We start from the raw sequence: 19961 nt of genomic DNA, 5'->3' as shown, positions 1-19961 counted from the left end.
AGATAATAGGGAAAACTAGAAACAACATGCTTGGTCATCTTATTCGGCACTCCGATTGGATCACCGTGCTGATAGAAGGAAAGCCAGGAGGAAAATCAAGAAGAGGAAGGCTAAGGATAGTATATCTAGATGCACTTACGAAAAAAAGGCCTTATCAGAGTATAAAACAGTTCTCCCAAGCGAGAGAAAAGTTTTATAATTTCCATGTTGCCTACAAACCTATGGTTGAGGTGAACAAGAAGAAGAAGCGTACGTAATACAAATCCCTTATACTTAACAGGCAGAAAGGAAGTTCATTTTGCTAATTAACAAACATCTAAAGTGTCAGAAGAAATTGATTTCACAAAAATATATTAACTCTCAAATCGTCAGCTTAATTTCTGATCAAGGGACCGCGGTGGCTCAGTGGTAGAGCGTTCACCTCTGGTGCATTGGGTCCCTGGTTCGATCCCAGCTCGTGCCAAGTGAACTTTGTGGTGGACAAACACCGTGTGTGGGGGTTTCCTCCAGGTTCTCCCGTTTCCTCCCACTTTCAACATTCCACCACTTCATTCATTTCTCATCATCACCGTCTCCTTTAGGGTAGCCGACTTAATCGTGGGACGTAAAACTCAGAAAGATTTCATTTTATTTTTAATTTCTGATCAAGACATTTTATAAAACATACAATCCAGTACACTTTTTGCTGAAATGAACACTTTTCATCAATAAAAAGAAAGACCCCAGCACATGATGACGGGGTGTTAAAGTGTTTTTTTTTTCAAATAGTAATATATATTTCAAATAGGAGTGCAAGGTAGGTTAAATGACATATAGGCCTAAATACTGAGATAGCGTAAAAATTGTAATCGATGGTACTTCCGCAGACTATAGATGTGTTTTGTGAACGTCATATATATATATATATATATATATATATATATATATATATATATATATATATATATATATATATATATATATAATGCAGAATGGCGATAAAAAAACTCCCCTACTAGGAAATATATTAAATTTAAAACTATGATAGGTAAGGCATTGTTCTTTCTTCACCCAAGTTACCGGTAGCAATGGAGTATGCATTCTGCATCGGCTTTGTGTTCTGTATCAATAATGGGGGTCATTACTTGAGTGATGTTTTGTTCAGAACACATTGATTTTTGTGTGCTTTCCAGAAATAATAATAATTAACAATGGCTGTATCTATTTTGAATTTATCAGATTTCTAAATACGAGAGGTCTTTTTTCTTTCTGCACGTTGTGCATACAAAGACATCGCTTCATCAATTAATGAATGCACCTTGTGAAATTTTCAGATTATTAAGAACTACTGGCAAAAGTGATGTCATCACTCTGCTATTAAATTACACTTTAATGGGAAGAATATAATAATAATTGATATTAAAATAACGGTAAACTATTGTCTATCTTTAAGTATCAACGTTATTCTTTTATTACATGTAATAGTTCGATTTAATAACGATATGCCGATGTGGTGTAGTCCAGTTTTCTGTGGTGCTCAGCTCAGCTGATTATCGTGAAGTGAAACCAATCGTAGGTCTGAGTTCCAGGGAAATTTTTATGTGCCCTCAATATGTACCAAATTTCTCAAAAGTAAATCCCCACGTTAAGCGGGTTTGCATATCCAGGCTCCTAACTATGAAAACATTTACGATCACTCTAACCCCAATCATTTCACAGATTCAACCTGTTGTATATAAGTTATTAGGACGTAAAATTGAACATAATTTATACGAAAAAGACTTTTATGCATTGCAAGACCTGTAACTGCCAAATATTCGCCACAAGCTTATAGTCGTATCGACATAAACAAAAAGAAGTGTGGAGCAGGAAACTACTTTACCCAAAAGTCAAAAGAGATTCACTGAAAACATACAAACTAGTCGAGCGGTTTGGGTCAATAGTCCATCAATTAGAAGTTTATGTGTTCAAACCCTGAAGGGAGTATTCGTTTCTTTTGTTTTTTTTTAAAGTGTGTTCCTATTTTCCTCAGAGGACTGACAACATTTCTTTAAATAAATCTTTGGCAACTACTTTTCTCTCAAATTCCATTAGAAGGGAACATTATATGAATTGCAAACCTAAAATCCACAGCTGAGAACAAAATATTATGTTCAATATTTCATTATTATCCTTTGATTGAAAAACTAATTATAAGCATTGACGATTTCAGAAGATTCTCCCCCGGTAATGGTCAATATATGAATGAGAGAAAACTGATAAAACATTATTAGTCCACTTTGAGCATGATCGAAGATAACTTATGGCCACGAAGGGGGAAATTTATGTCGACAGAGTCTCAAATTCTCCCACAGGTCATGCCCTGAAATCATCAGTTTGAAAGGTTTCCTTAACAAATAGAATATTACATTTATTTCTCGTTCTACGTTTTGAAATGGAAAAATCATAATTTTAAAATGAATTATAATACGATAAGCATAAAGATTTATAGAACTAATGAAGTAAATATTCATGTGTAAGTTCTCGATTTCTAATCAGATTAAAACTCGAATATTCGTTTGCATCGCACTTTAAAGTAAATCCTCTCTCTACATATTTCTTACTGGAAAGTATGTTTAACTCCAGTTACTTAATCAATATTTTTAATAATATATTTTTATTGTAATACTTTTACTATTCAATGTTGTATACATTTCATTTCCCAAAGCAAAACCTCGCAAATGTATAGTGGACCAGTGAATATTATCAAATAAATTATCATTTTGTTTACGTAAATACTGCATCACCGCATTTGAAACTTTGTACTTTAAATAATAATAATAATAATAATAATAATAATAATAATAATAATAATAATAATAATAATAATAATAATAAAAAAATCATAGCCATACCTTTATCAGAATTTCAGGCTTAGTCAATAAATGAATTCAACGTGGTCTCTATTCGAAGTTCTATTTAATCGAATCCGATAGAAATACAAAGAGAAACTTCGAGAACAAGTAAAAGAAAAATGTTACTTTGGTGGGATTGGAAGTAACTTTTAGTTCTTTACAATTTTCAAACAAATGCCTTAGACAGTTTTTTTTCTTTAAGTTAATTGATTCACCGAACGTATCTGAGTAACTTGTCTCTTTTTTCTACTCGGTTACATACGTTTACAATCATTTCCGTTAATCTTGAACGACAGGAACACGAATACAAAAACATCTAAGAGAATTATAATTCCAAACTCCCCCACCGGGAATCGAACCCGGGACCCCATACACCTTGGGCACATGTGCTAGTCACTAGACCAGCGAGGAAAGCAAGTGAAACGCATTTTGTAGTATCTGAAGTTTACACCTATTTCATCCTGCTGTAATAATGTTTACCGTATTCGTTACTTTGAGGAATGATATATGTTATTCATATAGGTTCTATTACATATTCGTTCATAAATATTATATAAATTATCAGAATTATTCATGATCTTCCATGGAAATTCACTGGTGCATGCGCAGTAGAAACAGAAGAATGCAGTTTACTGATATTAGTCAGAATGCAAATTTCTAACAGGCTATCAGAATTCCTTAACGGAAAGTAGTGGCTCCCAACCTGGGGACGCGCAGCTTCCTCCTGAGTAAGCATGAGGTGGGAGTAAGGGGGCGAAAGCTACGGGCAGAAATGAATTGTGAAATAAATTATTATTATTATTTGTCATACCGCTAAATCAATTTCTTCACTGCTTTCTCGTCACAACCCAAAACCCAAGCGATCTGAATGAGAGTTTGTTCCACTTTTACTCGACCATAATTTCTCCTCGCAGACTAACACATTGTTCTCTACAGCCTTTAGAGCTAGGCATTTTGACAACTTGTAGAAATTTGCATTGCGATTCGTATTAGCAATGACAGTAAAGTGGATCTTTCTGTTTCTACTGTGCATCATCAGCATCATTATATCAGAAGTATTCCGCCATTACCAGCGGGTCACTTACCCTAGCTGAGAAGCTGCCATGCTCCACAATCTTCTGTTAACCTCTCCATCTTCACATACGATTTTTCTGTTTTGATATAGCAAATAGCCTAATTATGTTTCTATATAGTCTAATTCGTCCCCTCCCTCTCTTTCCTGCCATCATACCCTCTAGCACATCCCTCATGATACAGTTCCTTCTTAACCAATATTCCAACCAGTTTCTCTTCCTCTTCTTAATAATATTTTTCTCCTTCCATTTCCAACTCTCTCATTCGTTTTCCTCTCGACCCAGCTTATTTCTCTCGATTCTTCTCCACACATATATTTCGAAAGCATCCAATTGTTTCTCATCATTTCTTCGTAATGTCCATGTTTCTGTCCTATAAATACAGTAAAATACAGTACACGAAGCATTTTATGAGTCTTCTTTTTTCAACTCTAAGGCCCCACAAAATAGTATTTTCTTCATCCTAAAGGCTTCTTTCGCCATTTCTATCCTTTCTTTTATTTCACGTTCGCATGTCATATCACTAATAATACTACTCAGACATCAAAAACTAGTCACCTGTTTTTTTTCCCGCTCCTACTTCTATATTTGACACCGATCGCTTCGTTTCAATCACTATGGATTTTGTCTTTCTAACATTTATTTTCATCCCATATTCTTCAGAAGCCTTTCTCAAGTTTTCTACATCTTATTAGTTTTCTTTTTAGATTCTGCAACAACAATCATATCAACCGCAAACCGTATACACCTCATCATTCTATCTCCTACCGAAATTCCATCTTCATTATGAAAACTCATTTTTGCTATCTCTTCTACATAGCTATTAAATAATGTCGGCGAAATATATAATATCTGTTGAACTCACCTTTCAATTACACTGTCTGTCTACTGTGCATGCGCCAGTGAATTTCCATGAAAGATCATGAATAATTCTGATAATTTATATAATATTTATGAACGAATATGCAATAGAACCTATATGAATAACATATATCATTCCTCAAAGTAACGAATACGGTAAACATTATTACAGCAGGATGAAATAGGTGTAAACTTCAGATACTACAAAATGCGTTTCACTTGCTTTCCCCGCTGGTCTAGTGACTAGCACATGTGCCCAAGGTGTATGGGGTCCCGGGTTCGATTCCCGGTGGGGGAGTTTGGAATTATAATTCTCTTAGATGTTTTTGTATTCGTGTTCCTGTCGTTCAAGATTAACGGAAATGATTGTAAACGTATGTAACCGAGTAGAAAAAAGAAACAAGTTACTCAGATACGTTCGGTGAATCAATTAACTTAAAGAAAAGAAACAAAGTGCCTAAGGCATTTGTCTGTAAATTGAAAGGAACTCTTAAAGGTTAGTTCCAGTCCCACCAAGGTAACATTTTTCTTTTACCTGTTTTCCAAGTTTCTCTTTGTATTTCTATCGGATTCGATTAAATAGAACTTCGAATAGAGACCACGTTGAATTCATTTATTGACTAAGCCTGAAATTCTGATAAAGGTATGGCTATGATTTTATTATTATTATTATTATTATTATTATTATTATTATTATTATTATTATTATTATTTAAAGTACAAAGTTTCAAATGAGGTGATGCAGTATTTACGTAAACAAAATGATAATTTATTTGATAATATTCACTGATCCACTATACATTTGCGAGGTTTTGCTTTGGGAAATGAAGTGTATACAACATTGAATAGTAAAAGTATTACAATAAAAATATATTATTAAAAATATTGATTAAGTAACTGGAGTTAAACACACTTTCCAGTAAGAATTATATAGAGAGAGGATTTACTTTAAAGTGCGATGCAAACGAATATTCGAGTTTTAATCTGATTAGAAATCGATAACTTACACAAGAATATTTACTTCATTAGTTCTATAAATCTTTATGCTTATCGTATTATAATTCATTTTAAAATTATGATTTTTCCATTTCAAAACGTAGAACGAGAAATAAATGTAATATTCTATTTGTTAAGGAAACCTTTCAAACTGATGATTTCAGGGCATGACCTGTGGGAGAATTTGAGACTCTGTCGACATAAATTTCCCCCTTCGTGGCCATAAGTTATCTTCGATCATGCTCAAAGTGGACTAATAATGTTTTATCAGTTTTCTCTCATTCATATATTGACCATTACCGGGGGAGAATCTTCTGAAATCGTCAATGCTTATAATTAGTTTTTCAATCAAAGGATAATAATGAAATATTGAACATAATATTTTGTTCTCAGCTGTGGATTTTAGGTTTGCAATTCATATAATGTTCCCTTCTAATGGAATTTGAGAGAAAAGTAGTTGCCAAAGATTTATTTAAAGAAATGTTCTCAGTCCTCTGAGGAAAATAGGAACACACTTTAAAAAAAAAACAAAAGAAACGAATACTCCCTTCAGGGTTTGAACACATAAACTTCTAATTGATGGACTATTGACCCAAACCGCTCGACTAGTTTGTATGTTTTCAGTGAATCTCTTTTGACTTTTGGGTAAAGTAGTTTCCTGCTCCACACTTCTTTTTGTTTATGTCGATACGACTATGAGTTTGTGGTGAATATTTGGCAGTTACAGGTCTTGCAATGTATAAGTCTTTTTCGTATAAATTATGTTCAATTTTACGTCCTAATAACTTATATACAACAGGTTGAATCTGTGAAATGATTGGGGTTAGAGTGATCGTAAATGTTTTCATAGTTAGGAGCCTGGATATGCAAACCCGCTTAACGTGGGGATTTACTTTTGAGAAATTTGGTACGTGTTCTTCAAACAGTATGAAATGAAATTTCTAGTTTTACGTCTCACTGTTACGCCTTTTAGGATAAACGAGACGGATGGTTCACGAAATTCAATGAATATGAAATAATTGGTGGAATGAGAATGTTGGAGGAAACAGGAAAGTCCAGGAAAAATCCACGAGGATAATGTCCACCACAAACTCATGCGATCGGAGATCGAACGAGGTACCGTCGCACCACAGGTGTGTGCTCTAGCACTGTCTTCCATATGTATTCGTGTTGTTCTCTAATCAGGTGAGCCCAGCCCCCGCCAAGTGGACTTTGTGGTGGACAAACACCGTGTGCGGTTTTCTCGTTGTTCTCCCGTTTCCTCCCACTTTCTTCATTCCACCATTTCATTCACTACTCTTGATCACCGTCTTCTTTAGCCTAACCGACATAAACGTGGGACGTAAAACTCAAAGATTTCATTTCCTAATTAGGTGAGGGTAAAGTTAGATTAAGAAAACTCAAGTACTCAGGAAACTGAGGTGACTTTTAAACCAAGGACAGTTTTGTGCGCAGCGGTACAAACATTCTGTCCTATTCGTGAATATATATTTCAACACATTAAGAGAACCTTGGAGAAGATCAATACATTTTTCTTACAGAGTAATATATTTCTCAAACGAAAACACCACGAAAGCTGAAATTCTTGGTTAAGAGCCAACATACCTTGTAAAGCTCTACGGTGAAAAAGATCAATTTTTAACAATAACGTGAAGTTCATCGATTAAACTTATGTTATATTTATGCGATTCTGTTCCATCTGGTGCGGTCTTGACAGTTGTATCTGTCTCTTTAAATCTATACGAGGATGACAAAACATGATGTGTCACTTTTTGAGCATTTTCTGATTTTTCCCTGCGGGAGTCGGTTACACTGAGAAATATATGCTGGGAATAGTTGATAATGGCTTAATCAAAAGATCTCTATTTAATAGTACACATTTTGTTTTTACCAGCGAACTCAAAGTATTTTAAATTTAATTCATAAGGTTATAATTTGCTTCTCTTACAAATATACTTATCATGTTTTGCCATTCCCATATAGAAATAATAATAATAATTTATTTATTTATTTATCGACACAACAGGCATTACTGCCCAATTACAGTGTCTATATATAATAAATAATTTTAAATTACAAAGATATGATGGCTTTAAATAAAATAATACAGTTTTTTTTTTTCAAAATACGCAGTATTACTCTTTTGAACAACTTTTCAGAACTATTAAGTATATCTTCATCCTTATACTCCTTACTGAATTTATTGTATGTAGCACAAATTCTCCATGTAGGTGACATATGCAGTGCATTTGTACGTGCCTTCATGCAGTAGAACAGGCCACTATTTCCCTTGCGTGTTTTGAAATTTAAAACCTGGATCATTATCTTTGCAATTATATCCGTACAGTATATTTTGTTGTGCAAAAGTCTGTGTATGAAAATGAGGTCGTTCAACGTCCGTCTTTGTTCAAGTGTCTAATGTGTAAAGTTGTCAAGTAAATTATCATATGGTTCATATTTTGGATGAAATCCTGTCCTTAGATCATTCATACCGTTATTGATAAACAAAAAAATAGATTTTGTCTAGTTCCCTCTGTAAGATTTTTCTATTATCATCAAATTTTATTTCTTTGAATACTTTATATTGTTATAGGATATTATGAAATATTATTAGATTTTATAGTAAACGCGACGAGTCGTAAATTATAAACAAGCGAATATGTCACTCTGTAATACGAGACTATACTTAAAGTAACGAAACAGAATAAGTCATTTTAGTTTAAAGTGTCGGAGAAGTTTGCGCGCAATTCTTATTCGTGAGTGTTTTGAGAATACCAAGTTTCATTCTTCCAAGGGCGTTTTATAACATCCAAAGCTGAGCTGCAGAGGAGGATTCTTGACAACATGGACCCAGAAGTACTCAAGGTATGACATTCTTTTTGGCCAGATTTCCTTACTTTTATTCCTCACAACCTTTCAGGCATTTAAACACGCCAAATCTGAGAACGCTAGTTTCTATGTCCAATAAACTAATCCAAAATGAACACTAAGCTTTTCTTTGAATTAAATACCATTTTCATTGATTACAACTTAAATTAGTTCTTAACCTTCATGGTACACATTTTGCCTAACTTTCAGGGGCCTGTCTATGAGAGAAATTTCAGATATTTCCCTAAGTTTAGTTTGGTCTTCTCCTTTAAGCTACAATCCCTACATTCACTTCGAACTAGAGCAGACCAGGCTAACAATATTATCAATATACAAGAGATTTTCTGTCATCTAAATTTGAATTAGGGCATTGACGACACCTACAAACAGCAATGCACCTAACACTGATTCTTGTGGAATAACTTTCTTCTATAAGATCTTCCTTTGACAGAACATTGTTTACTTTCATATTAAAACACTATTTGTAAGAAAACTGGATGAACCGGCTGATGAATTGGGGAGATAAATCCAACGCTGGATAATTTAGTTAATAACAATGATTAACCTACCCTAACCTAAACAATGAGTGATCTACTGTGTCGAAAGCTCTACTTAAGTCTATGTATATCGTATCTACATGACTCTTATTTTGTAAGGCACAGCTTGTATTTAGTAAAATTCAACATGATTTGTGATAGTTGACTTTTTCTTTGTTTTAACAAACCCATGTTGAGACTCAGCTATCTCTGATTTCACTTGATATTGAAATACCAAATATTTATGAATTATTGCTTCAAAAATCTTGTTAAATGTGTTTAAAATTTTAATAGCTCAATAGTTTCTAGCACTATTCTTTTCTTCTCTTTAAATATTGAAATTATTAGACTTTTCTCTGCTTCTGAAAATATAGACTACTTGTTTTGAAAGATTTGTTGAACATGTATGCTAATATGGGTGCAAGATGATCTGAGCATGCTTTTGTCACATAATTTGGAATATCATTCGAGCCAATTTTACTACGAGGTTTAATATTTTGAGTAGTTTCTCTTTAACGTCAAAATTAATAATGTGTAGAATTCGAATTACATTACAATATTGATAGTCTCTTTGGGATACGAGACTTAGACCTACATTTACAGAACCTAAAAATATTACTTGGAAATCCACTAATAAATCTGATTTTACTTGTCATAAAGGATACTATCAATATTATTTGCTTTCTTATTTTTAAGCTGTGACCAGATGTGAAGATTCTTCTCCTGATCTGAATAATACTTGCTTTTGAGTTTAATGTGGTCACAGCTATATCTGTCTATCTATCTATCTATCTATCTATATATATATATATATATATATATATATATATATATATATATATATATAGATCGTGATATCTTCCCTTTTCGGTGACTGTTTTAAAGTTTAAAAGCTCTTTGATTAAGAATGGATAATAACTGACATATTGCTTTATTTCTCCTTTTGGAACATTGAGATTGAGACTAGTTATGGTTTTGTTATACATATTTCATTTACGTTACCATATGACAGTATAACTTCTAATGCAAATATGTCTTTATCTAGTAGCTCTTATAAATCTGAACAAATTTAGCCTTTTAAAAATTGTAGTGGAAGCTACCTATTATTACGTTCCTTTGTAAAAACAGCGCTTCAATATCTATCAGACATGGAGGATGATATTTATGAACTTAATTTGAAATTTAAATTAAGGCATGCTCATCACAAAAATAAATAAGTTATTTTTTTAAATATACTTATTTTAATAGACTAAGTACTGTAAAGTGGAAAAATCATTTTAAGCATATAAACGTTGAATTGCAAATGAAAAATGAAATGTTTCAGTTTCAAATCCCATGGTTATGAAATGAAATGAAATCTTAAAGTTTTAGGTCCTACGGCTATGTCCTGTAGACTAAAAGGGACGATGACGATGAGGATGAATGAAATACAGAAAGTGAGAGGAAACGGGAGAACCCCGAGAAAAGCCTCGCACACGGTATTTGTCCACCAGAAAACCCACTTAGTGCTAGCTGGGATCAAACCAGGAGGTCATACGCCATAGATGAATGCTCTGTCACTGAGCCACCTTTCCCATGGCTATGTCCTGTAGGTTAGAGGAGATGTATTATTAAAAAATGAAGGTGATTTATGAAGGAATTGATGTAATGGAAATGTGGGAGATAAATTCATATCGCCTGGAATCCAACCAGGCTCTACGACAGCCATCGTACCCCCTATTTTTCTTTGTAGTTAATATTGTCATATCAGAAGCCAATACTTGTCTGGACTTTTTATCTATGCAATTTACTGGTTTTATTTATTTATTTTTAAAAATTTGAATAGGTAGACCTATTGTAAATTTGCAAATACTGTACATGTAACAACAAAAAATCACATTAGAGCAAAACTCACGTCGGAAGATGCTCTTGTACTTTTGTTCACCTTATCCAGATGCGTATCCTGTACAAGTGATAACTTGACGTAGTGTCATTTGGAAATAAAGTTCAGACCAATGATATCGCTTACGGATAGTCTCTATAGTATGTATAATGTTAAGTAATGTAATTTATTATAGTGTAGTAAGTACATTATTTATTTCTATTTGCAGCTCCAAACTTAGGAATATATTATACCTTCGAAGAGGTTATTTAAAATTTAAATCTGTTTTCGGAATTAAAAATAATACACCTGAGAAGCATTCCTTGTTAGTTGATTCTGAGAGCGAGATTTACCTCATAAATTCCGCTTATTATTTTCCTGTGTCAATAATGACTGCAACCAATGTTCAATGAGACATCGTATTATTTGGTCTTAAATCCCAGTTAAATTCTGTAGATTTATCCTCCTCCGCATTAATCATATCAATGTCAACAGTGCAAGTATTATGACTTATGAAACTGAGTAATTCAATAGAACAGAATTGATATGAAAAGGTTATAATCCTTTACAAATACAATTCATTCATAATACATAAACCTATATTATACTAACTTCATGAATTCTTGATGCTTTAGAGGCAATATTCTTTTGCTTGAAAAGAAGAGCTGTTAAGTCAAGCAGGTAGGTAAGTCGGAATTATCATTAAAATAGGTATTCAGTATTTCAGAGAACGGGATGCACACAATGATATATGAATAAAAACAGTGATTTCACCATAGGCGTTCTCCTATGATGGTATATACAGTGGAATCTCTTTAATTTGAAGTCCAAGGGGACACGTAAAAAATTCGAATTAACCAAAAATACTCATTTTAAAGTAAAATCAAGGGAACAAAATAACTACTGTACATGAAAAACTAATAACATGCAGTGCACCTTACCTTTAAAGCACTACATTTTCTGTGTGATCCAATATTGCTCCACACGAACAAACTCATATTTACTGTATTCATATAAATTAAACCATACGTATAATGGAAAACATATTTATATATACAGCACTACAACATACACGCAAAAAAAAAAAAATACACAAGTAATAACTTTAATTATCTCTCACTTGAAAGAAACTTCGTAATTTTCGATTCTTTTCTTTTGTTTGTTTTCAAGCGGTCAATAAACTCTTTAATTTCATTAATTGCGGGGAAACATGTCGTTAGTCACATTTGGCTGAAATTCAATAAATCATCTTAATATTTCAAAGACTCCGAAAGGCTCTTATGATGTAGGCACACGTTCTTTCGTTACTTGATCGTCGATCTCGTCTGCATCTTCTTTATCATCATCAGATGAATCGTACTTTTGTATCACTTCTTGCACAATCTCTTCTTCTGTCAAGCCTTCACATACAGTCACTTCACAGTAACTCTCCTGGAAAGACTTCAGCATTGGATTCTTGGTTGTGAAACCCAGAGAACAACTTGACGTCGGTATAAATGCTTCAAATTTTGTATTATCCCTTTGACCCACAGGCTGCACTACTGATGTCATACTGGGAAGAAAATAGATTATCTTGATGCACTTGAGTTTAGGGGTCTTACAATGAGACGTGCAGCTATCAAGAAACAACAGTATTTTCCAGTTTCATGTGTGCAGTTTTCTGTCAAGATTTGTAAGCCAGTTTGCGAACAGTTCGCTGATGATCCATGCTTTTTTATTAGGTTCGTACTGCACTGTAAGACTTTTCACAGATTTGAAACACCTTGGTTTTATTAGTAATGGTGCGTATTAGTAGTAATGGTAATTAGTAATATTTACGTATTATTAGTAGACCCAGTAATTTTTCAGAGCCATACAGTTACTCTTTTCTTGCTACTTTTTCCGCCATTGCATATCTCCCCTTTGAATGTGAATGTTTTATTCTGCATGCACTTGAAAAACAATCCTGTTTCGTCCACATTAAACACGTCTTTTGGGTCAAACTACTTAATGATTTCAGAAAAGCCCTGAAACCACTCCTCAGCTTTTTCTACATCAACCGAAGCACTTTCACCACATACGTGCTTGAAAGAAATGCCATATTTTTCTTTAAATCCAGCAAACCAACCAGAACTTGCTTTAAAGTTATTAACTTTTAAGTTTTTCAGCAAATTCCTCGGCTTTGACAAGAATTAGTGGACCGCTTATTGGTACATTGTACTCACGCGATTGTTTCAACCACTTACATACACATTCATCTCTGTCAGGAAATTCACCGCCTCTTATGCGTTTCCTGTGTCCATCACTTAGTATTAATAGACTCCAGTTCTCGAGAATTTTCTCTTCATTTTAAATGAAAGTTGATTATGTATTCTTCTGTATCCCATACTGTTTAGCAATGCCACTTTTCTTCCTTACATCAGTTTTCAATTCCCGTAGAATTTCTGCTTTTCTTTCTAACGTTAAAGAAGTATACGCGCCGCTTCGACATTCTGCATAACGAAGGCCAATATATCACAAACGAATCTACTTACCATTTTGTCGCTGCTTTTAGTTCAGTTAAAAAGAATCGCACAAATGTCTTGTTCTTACAAGTCATTTTCTAGTGGAAGGCAGGGTAAAGATCGTTTACACTTCTACAGAAGGGATGGACACATCCAGATTATTGAGGAGGGGAGATGATGCATACCAATCACCTTCTGCCGGATTTCCTACAGCGGGAGGGAGTCAGCAGAGGTGGTATCAACAAAGTTTTCTCTTTCTCACAGTCACCTCTGGATAAGATAACAGATAAACAAAAACCAGGTGAAACTGCATTGTTCTGTTTGTAATCTGTTGAACATTGCAAATTTTTCCACTGTAAATACTTCGAATTATCCAAACAGGAGGTTCAAAAGTTCAATTATTCGATTAACCCACGATTTTTTTTTTACCATTGTTTCTAATACAGTTTTCAAGGGGAATAGACTTTTGTTCGAATTATCCCATTACCCTATATATATAGGGTAGGACATATTTAAAATGAATTAAGAAAAAGCGGAAACTTTTGCCAGGTATTTGCAATCAGACAGAGGATACCTAATTTTTGTTGCAAATACATTATTTACTGTTTGATGAAGCATAAGCGAACGTTAATCCTTTAATGATAGATTAATCAACTTAAAAGGTAAATAGCTTCTTCCATTTCAGACAAAAGAATGAAATACTGAAACAATATCAGTAGTCTTTATACTTCAAAAAATTGAATTTTAACCAAAGTCTACGCCCGTAAGTAGAGAGTAATATCGCTTTAAATCAATCACATGAGTTTCCAAAATCCCTTAAGTAGCATACATTATTCAATTAGATAGAGTGAAATATCATTTTAAGTTTCGTTTCTATTTAGTAGTTTTTGCTCTAAAAAGATGGAATCAAACGTCAAAATGGCATCAGCAAAGCATATTATTTTCCTTTTAAAAGGAGACTCAAATGACATTTAAAATCCCATCATAGAGATTTGCTTCACTTAGATCAATGGAGGTGGGAAACTCGTAGTATTAGTAGCTTTTAAAAATTGATATACAGGGTGTCTCACCTAACTTTACGATCTCAAATATTTCCGAAAGGACAAAAAAAATTGACAAATCTAGTTACGCAGGAATGTACCAATGCCAGAGGCCAAAATAGTTCTGTAAACAACAAGTGCCCCAGGGGTCCTATCGTAGGGACCAACTGGAAAGCTTCAAATGGTAACCGCTTATTTTTATTGCAGATTCTGATTCTGTGATCAAAACAAAGCAACTTTTACTTGAAGCACTTTTTCGTTATTCTAATAGATGGAGGTGTAATCGCAAAAAAATTATCATCGTACGTAGGTCCCCTGTCTTTGCGACCTCAAATATTTCCGAAATAACAAAAAATGTGACAAATCTAAGTAAGAATGTACACATGTCAGGGGCCTATAAAATTCTATAAACAAGAAGTGCCCCTACGGGTTCTATCATAGGACCCCAGGGGCCAACTAGAAAATTTCAAATGGAATCTCCTATTTTTATTGCAGATACTGATTTTACGATCAAAACTAAGCAACTTTTGCTTGAAGCATTTTTTCGTTATTCCAATAGATGGTGCTGTAATCGCAAAAAAATGAATATCATCGTAGGTACGTCCCCTAACTTTGCGACCTCAAATATTTCTGAAATAACAAAAAAAAAAAAAAATAAATAAATAAATAAAAATAACAAATCTATTTAGGTAAGAATGTACACATGTCAGAGATCTATAAAAATTCTATAAACAACAGGTGTCCCCAGGAGTCCCATCATAGGACCCCAGGGGCCAACTTGAAGGTTTTGAATAGAAACTCTCTATTTTTGTTCCAGATTCGAATTTGGGATCCAAAATACGCAAATTTTGCTTGAAGTACTTTTCGTTACGCGCCTAGATGGCGCTGTAATGACGAAAAAAGAAATATCGTGGTATTACCTGGGATTGATAAAAAAAACTAAATATCTCGAGAAATGCACATGCAATTAAAAAGCACGAAATATGTGACCAATATTTTAAAAACTCTTAGCATATAACAAAATTGCTTTCATTCACATTTCAATGCGACCATGGTAGACAATTACGATATGGAAAGAAAAGTTTTTGTGTTTTGCAACAAGAAACATCTTCCCTAGAATTGTAACGGTCAAGTAGACCAATATGTTTGTTAAATATCACGTCACATGGGCAGATAAAGTAAAATATTTTTTCCACAATAGTATGTAAAAGCACAAATGATAAAGGAGATTTCACAGGAGAACAAATTTACAAAACCTGGATAAAGCGCAAAGAAACTTAATTGATATACAGGGCTATTATAAATTATCTTCATGATTTTAAAGGTTAGTAACTCACGTTTGTTTAGTCACAATGACATACAGCTTATGTTAAATTAGAGAAAACTAAAATTATTTTTTGTTTATAAACTCATCCGTGTTATGTTCCTTGTCAAAGTTGCTCAAGATGAGTGCAGTCTGTAATCCAATATGCATCAGTTTGATAGTCTAATTCTTGGCACACTCTTTTCGACATTCCAGAATCAGGAAATCCATCTGCATCTTAAATACGTTCTGAAAGTTCAGTTAAATTGTTAGGGAGGGTTGACTGATACACTTGGATTTAACATAACCCTAACTTCGTTGAAAATTCCGTTTCACATGAAAGTAGAGGATAAAAAAAAAAACGTTGCCCTGTCTTCGTTTCCTGCTATCTAAATTACTGTTACCCTAGTTACGGAATGCGTAACTACACATCAGCTTTACCAGTCACGCAGTGTCTTCCCGTTTCTTTCGAAGAACTTGATTATCATGAGTCCCCTTGCCTCTCTTGAGTTGGTTGTCTAAAATTGGCAGATGAACAAAGTGTAACTGATGTTTCACAACATACGCTCAAACTGCACACCTTTTTTGGTCTGGCAGTGAGCAAGTCGATGGTGAAACACAAATACTGCACTCCTGGTGGCGTCCAGTTTAATAAGTGCAACTTCATCAACAACCCTTTGACAAAGATTATCCAAAGTGGTTCGTATTGTTTGATATAGAAAAATACTCGGAGTTTTAGATAAACCCAGAAAAAGTAGTCTAGTGGAGATAAATCAGGGGAACAGAGAACGAGCGGGCCCCCACCCAATCTCACCTCTTTTCCAATCCGTTATTTAGGAAATTCAGTGTTAAGAAATTGCCGCATATTTACACCGTGTGCAGTCTTGTACATCTTGCTGAAACCATCTGTGAGCAAAATTTTCCTCTGCAGTATCTCTCATTGCTGGAACTATTTGATTTCGAAGCATCTCCTCACACAATTCAGAAGTCAAATTGTTATTAATAAAAAAAAGGGGGGGCAATTATTGTATATTTAGCACTGCAGCCTAGATATTCAACTTTTCAGGATGTAGAGTGTGTTTGAAGGACCAATGAGATTGCTGTTAAATCAAAACCTGCTATTACGTCTGTTAATGTAACCGGTTAGGTGGATCGTGCCTTCATCAGAGAACACAATGCTGGTACGAAACGTAGGATCATCATTGATTTGTTTCATCATATCTTCACAAAATTCTACACGGTGATCAAAGACATCTTCATTCAGCTGGTGTATCAGATGAATTTTGTATGGGTGAAATTTCATTTTCTTCAACATTCTTCTCGCAGACATGTGACTAATGTCATATTGTTCCGCAGGTTTATGAATGCTAAGTTGAGTATTTTCAACAAATGACTGCAACATCAAGCTGTTTGTTGCTGATTTCGGTCGACCAGGAATGTTACAATCCTTTATAGTTACCGTTTTCTCGACGTGTCTTACGATAAACTTGACAGTAGGTCTCGAAATGGGATTGTGTGGAACGCGAATTTTTTCGTTAAATATTACCCTTACTTCAGCACATGACCTTTGGTTATTGCCCATCTTCGTATCATCGAGAGTGTTAGAACTTTACTTTGAGAGTTCTAATATAAACCAGTTGAAATACAGCTTCAGTATTCAAAGGTTCTCTGTAATAATGCTTACTGCTACCAATATTTAATGCCTTCTACGTTGCTGGACCATAAGTATTTACAGAACATGACATAGGGGTAACACATATGTGTCTTCTGGTCAAATGTTATTTGTTCCACTAAATTTATAAGAGCACATTTGGTTTCTTAGATCTACCGATCAACTTTGCATCTTCATATTTACTTTCACTTCTCAAATGGAATTATATGCAGTTTTGAATCAAATCGTAATTATGCACATTTACATAACCATAACAACAAAATGATTATGTCCTTTTAAACTTCAATGGATCCACCGATCAGTCTTACGTGTTCACTTTCAATTTTACCTCTCAGGTATAATCACATAATCTATATTCAAATCAAATCGCCATTATACGTATCCACATAAACATGGCAAAAATGAATAACTTAATTCTATTTTGACAATATGTCCGATTATTAATTGAAACTTTATGTTCCAACGGAGAACTAGAGTAAATCAACTTTCATAGTGCCCACAAGCTCACAGAAAAAAAAAATCAGTTCTTGAAGAATATTATTATTACAAACTTGTGTTCTAACTTTATTTGTTTGCAAGTCCTAGCACCAACATCACACAGCATGTCCAGTTCTTGAACCAGCTTTTCATTTATCAACCTCAGGTACAACGATATTATTATTTTTGCGATTTATCTGTTATCTAGGAGACAACGAAAAAATATAATACTTAAACTAAAAGTTGCGCATTTTCGGTCGCAGTATCGGAATCTGCATTCATGGAGAGGATTTCTCTTTGGAATTTTGGGAAGATGAAGCTAACTTCATTTCGTGTTAGCTGAATAGATCTTCCAAAACGATTGGACACGTATTTAAATTGCAAGCGTATTTCTCGAGATATTTAGACTATCACCAGCCTCGGGTGACGTACCTGCGTACGATGATATTCATTTTTTGCTACAGTTCCAACTAGTAGGATAACGAAAATGCACTTCAACTAAAAGTTATTTATTTTCGATCGCAGAATCAGAATCAGCAATAAAATGGGGTTTCCATTTAAAACTTTCAAGTTGGCTTCCGGGGCCCTCTGGGGGCACTTGTTGTTCACAGAAATTTATAGGAATCTGACATGGGTACTACATTGTTCCGTAACTAGATTGGTCACATTTTTGTCATTTCGGAAATATTTTAGGTCGCAGAGATAGGAGATATATGATGATATTCATTTTTATGCAATTGCAGGGCCATCTGTTACAATAACGAAAAAGTGCTTCAAGTAAAAGTTGCTTATTTTTAATCTGAGAATCAGAACGTGCAATAAAAATAGGGGTTTTCCATTTGAATTTTCCTAGTTGGCCCCTGGGGCCTTTATTGTTTACAGAATTTTATAGGTTCCTGACATGCGTACATACCTACGTAACTAGATTTGTTACATTTTTTGTTATTTCGGAAATATTTGGGGTCGCAAAGATAGGGGACGTAGTACGATATTCATTTTTCCGATTAGAATGCCATCTATTAGAATAACGAAAAAGTGTTTCAAGTAAAAGTTGCTTAGTTTTGATCGTAGAATCAGAATCTGCAATAAAAATAGGGGGTCTCCATTTGAAATTTTCTAGTCTATGATGGGACCCCTGGGGGCACTTGCTGTTGCTGTTTGAATTTTATTGGCCTCTGACATGTGCAGATTCTTGCCTAAATAAATTTGTTAATTTTTTTGATATTTCGAAAATATTTGAGGTCGCAAAGTTAGGGGATGTACGTACGATGATATTCATTTTTTGTGAGTACAGCGCCATTTATTAGAATAACGAAAAAGTGCTTTAAGTAAAAGTTGCTTAGTTTTGATCGTAGAATCAGAATCTGCAATAAAAATAGGGAGTTTCCACATGAAATTTTCTACTTGGCCCCTGGTGCCCTATGATATGACTTTGTAGTATAATGTAAATTTACTTTGTAGTATAATGTAAAATACTTTGTAGTATAATGTAAATTTAAAATAATACCTTGAAAAAGGAATTAAAGTATCAAAATTTTACTCTACCACAAAAGAATAACATCTAATTTTAAATAAATGATGAAATTTTAACCAGGTATCATTAATTCTTAATGTGCAACAAACTATCAAGAATCACAAAATATGTCGAAACTACGAAGTACTAATGTCTACATATTTTTTTTATAATAATTAAGGCGATAAGCTTCTTATTTTGAAGAAATGTTATTTTCTTATATATATATATTTTATCTACACTCGTATTACTTAGTATTTTTTTTTAAATGCATATAATTACCTCTCTCAAAAGAGAACACATTAGCTCTCTCGTTTTCTGCACCATAAGCTCTCCTTTTGCCCGTTTATGAAGGTATTCCTTCAGTCTTTCCTGTAAATAAAATTCAAAAAAATAGTAACTCTG

At 33.8% G+C, this 19961-nt stretch overlaps 1 protein-coding gene across 2 annotated transcripts in view; it reads right to left on the bottom strand.

Annotated features, from left to right (window-relative positions):
* LOC145678347 (cilia- and flagella-associated protein 161-like) overlaps positions 1-19961 on the bottom strand; it is a 228209-nt gene that overhangs the window by 125498 nt on the left and 82750 nt on the right. For both annotated transcript variants that reach the window (XR_014130364.1, XM_081748388.1), the window contains exon 2: positions 19839-19928. Coding sequence is in view for 1 of the 2 variants with exons in the window: in XM_081748388.1 (XP_081604514.1) it covers positions 19839-19928 (90 nt within the window). In the remaining variant the exon portion in view is untranslated. The remainder of the gene's footprint in view (positions 1-19838; positions 19929-19961) is intronic.

Source organism: Thermobia domestica, chromosome 2 (assembly GCF_964235325.1).
Source record: "Thermobia domestica chromosome 2, izTheDome1.hap1.1, whole genome shotgun sequence".
NCBI lineage: Eukaryota > Metazoa > Arthropoda > Insecta > Zygentoma > Lepismatidae > Thermobia > Thermobia domestica.
This window is presented reverse-complemented; position numbering and strand designations above follow the sequence as displayed.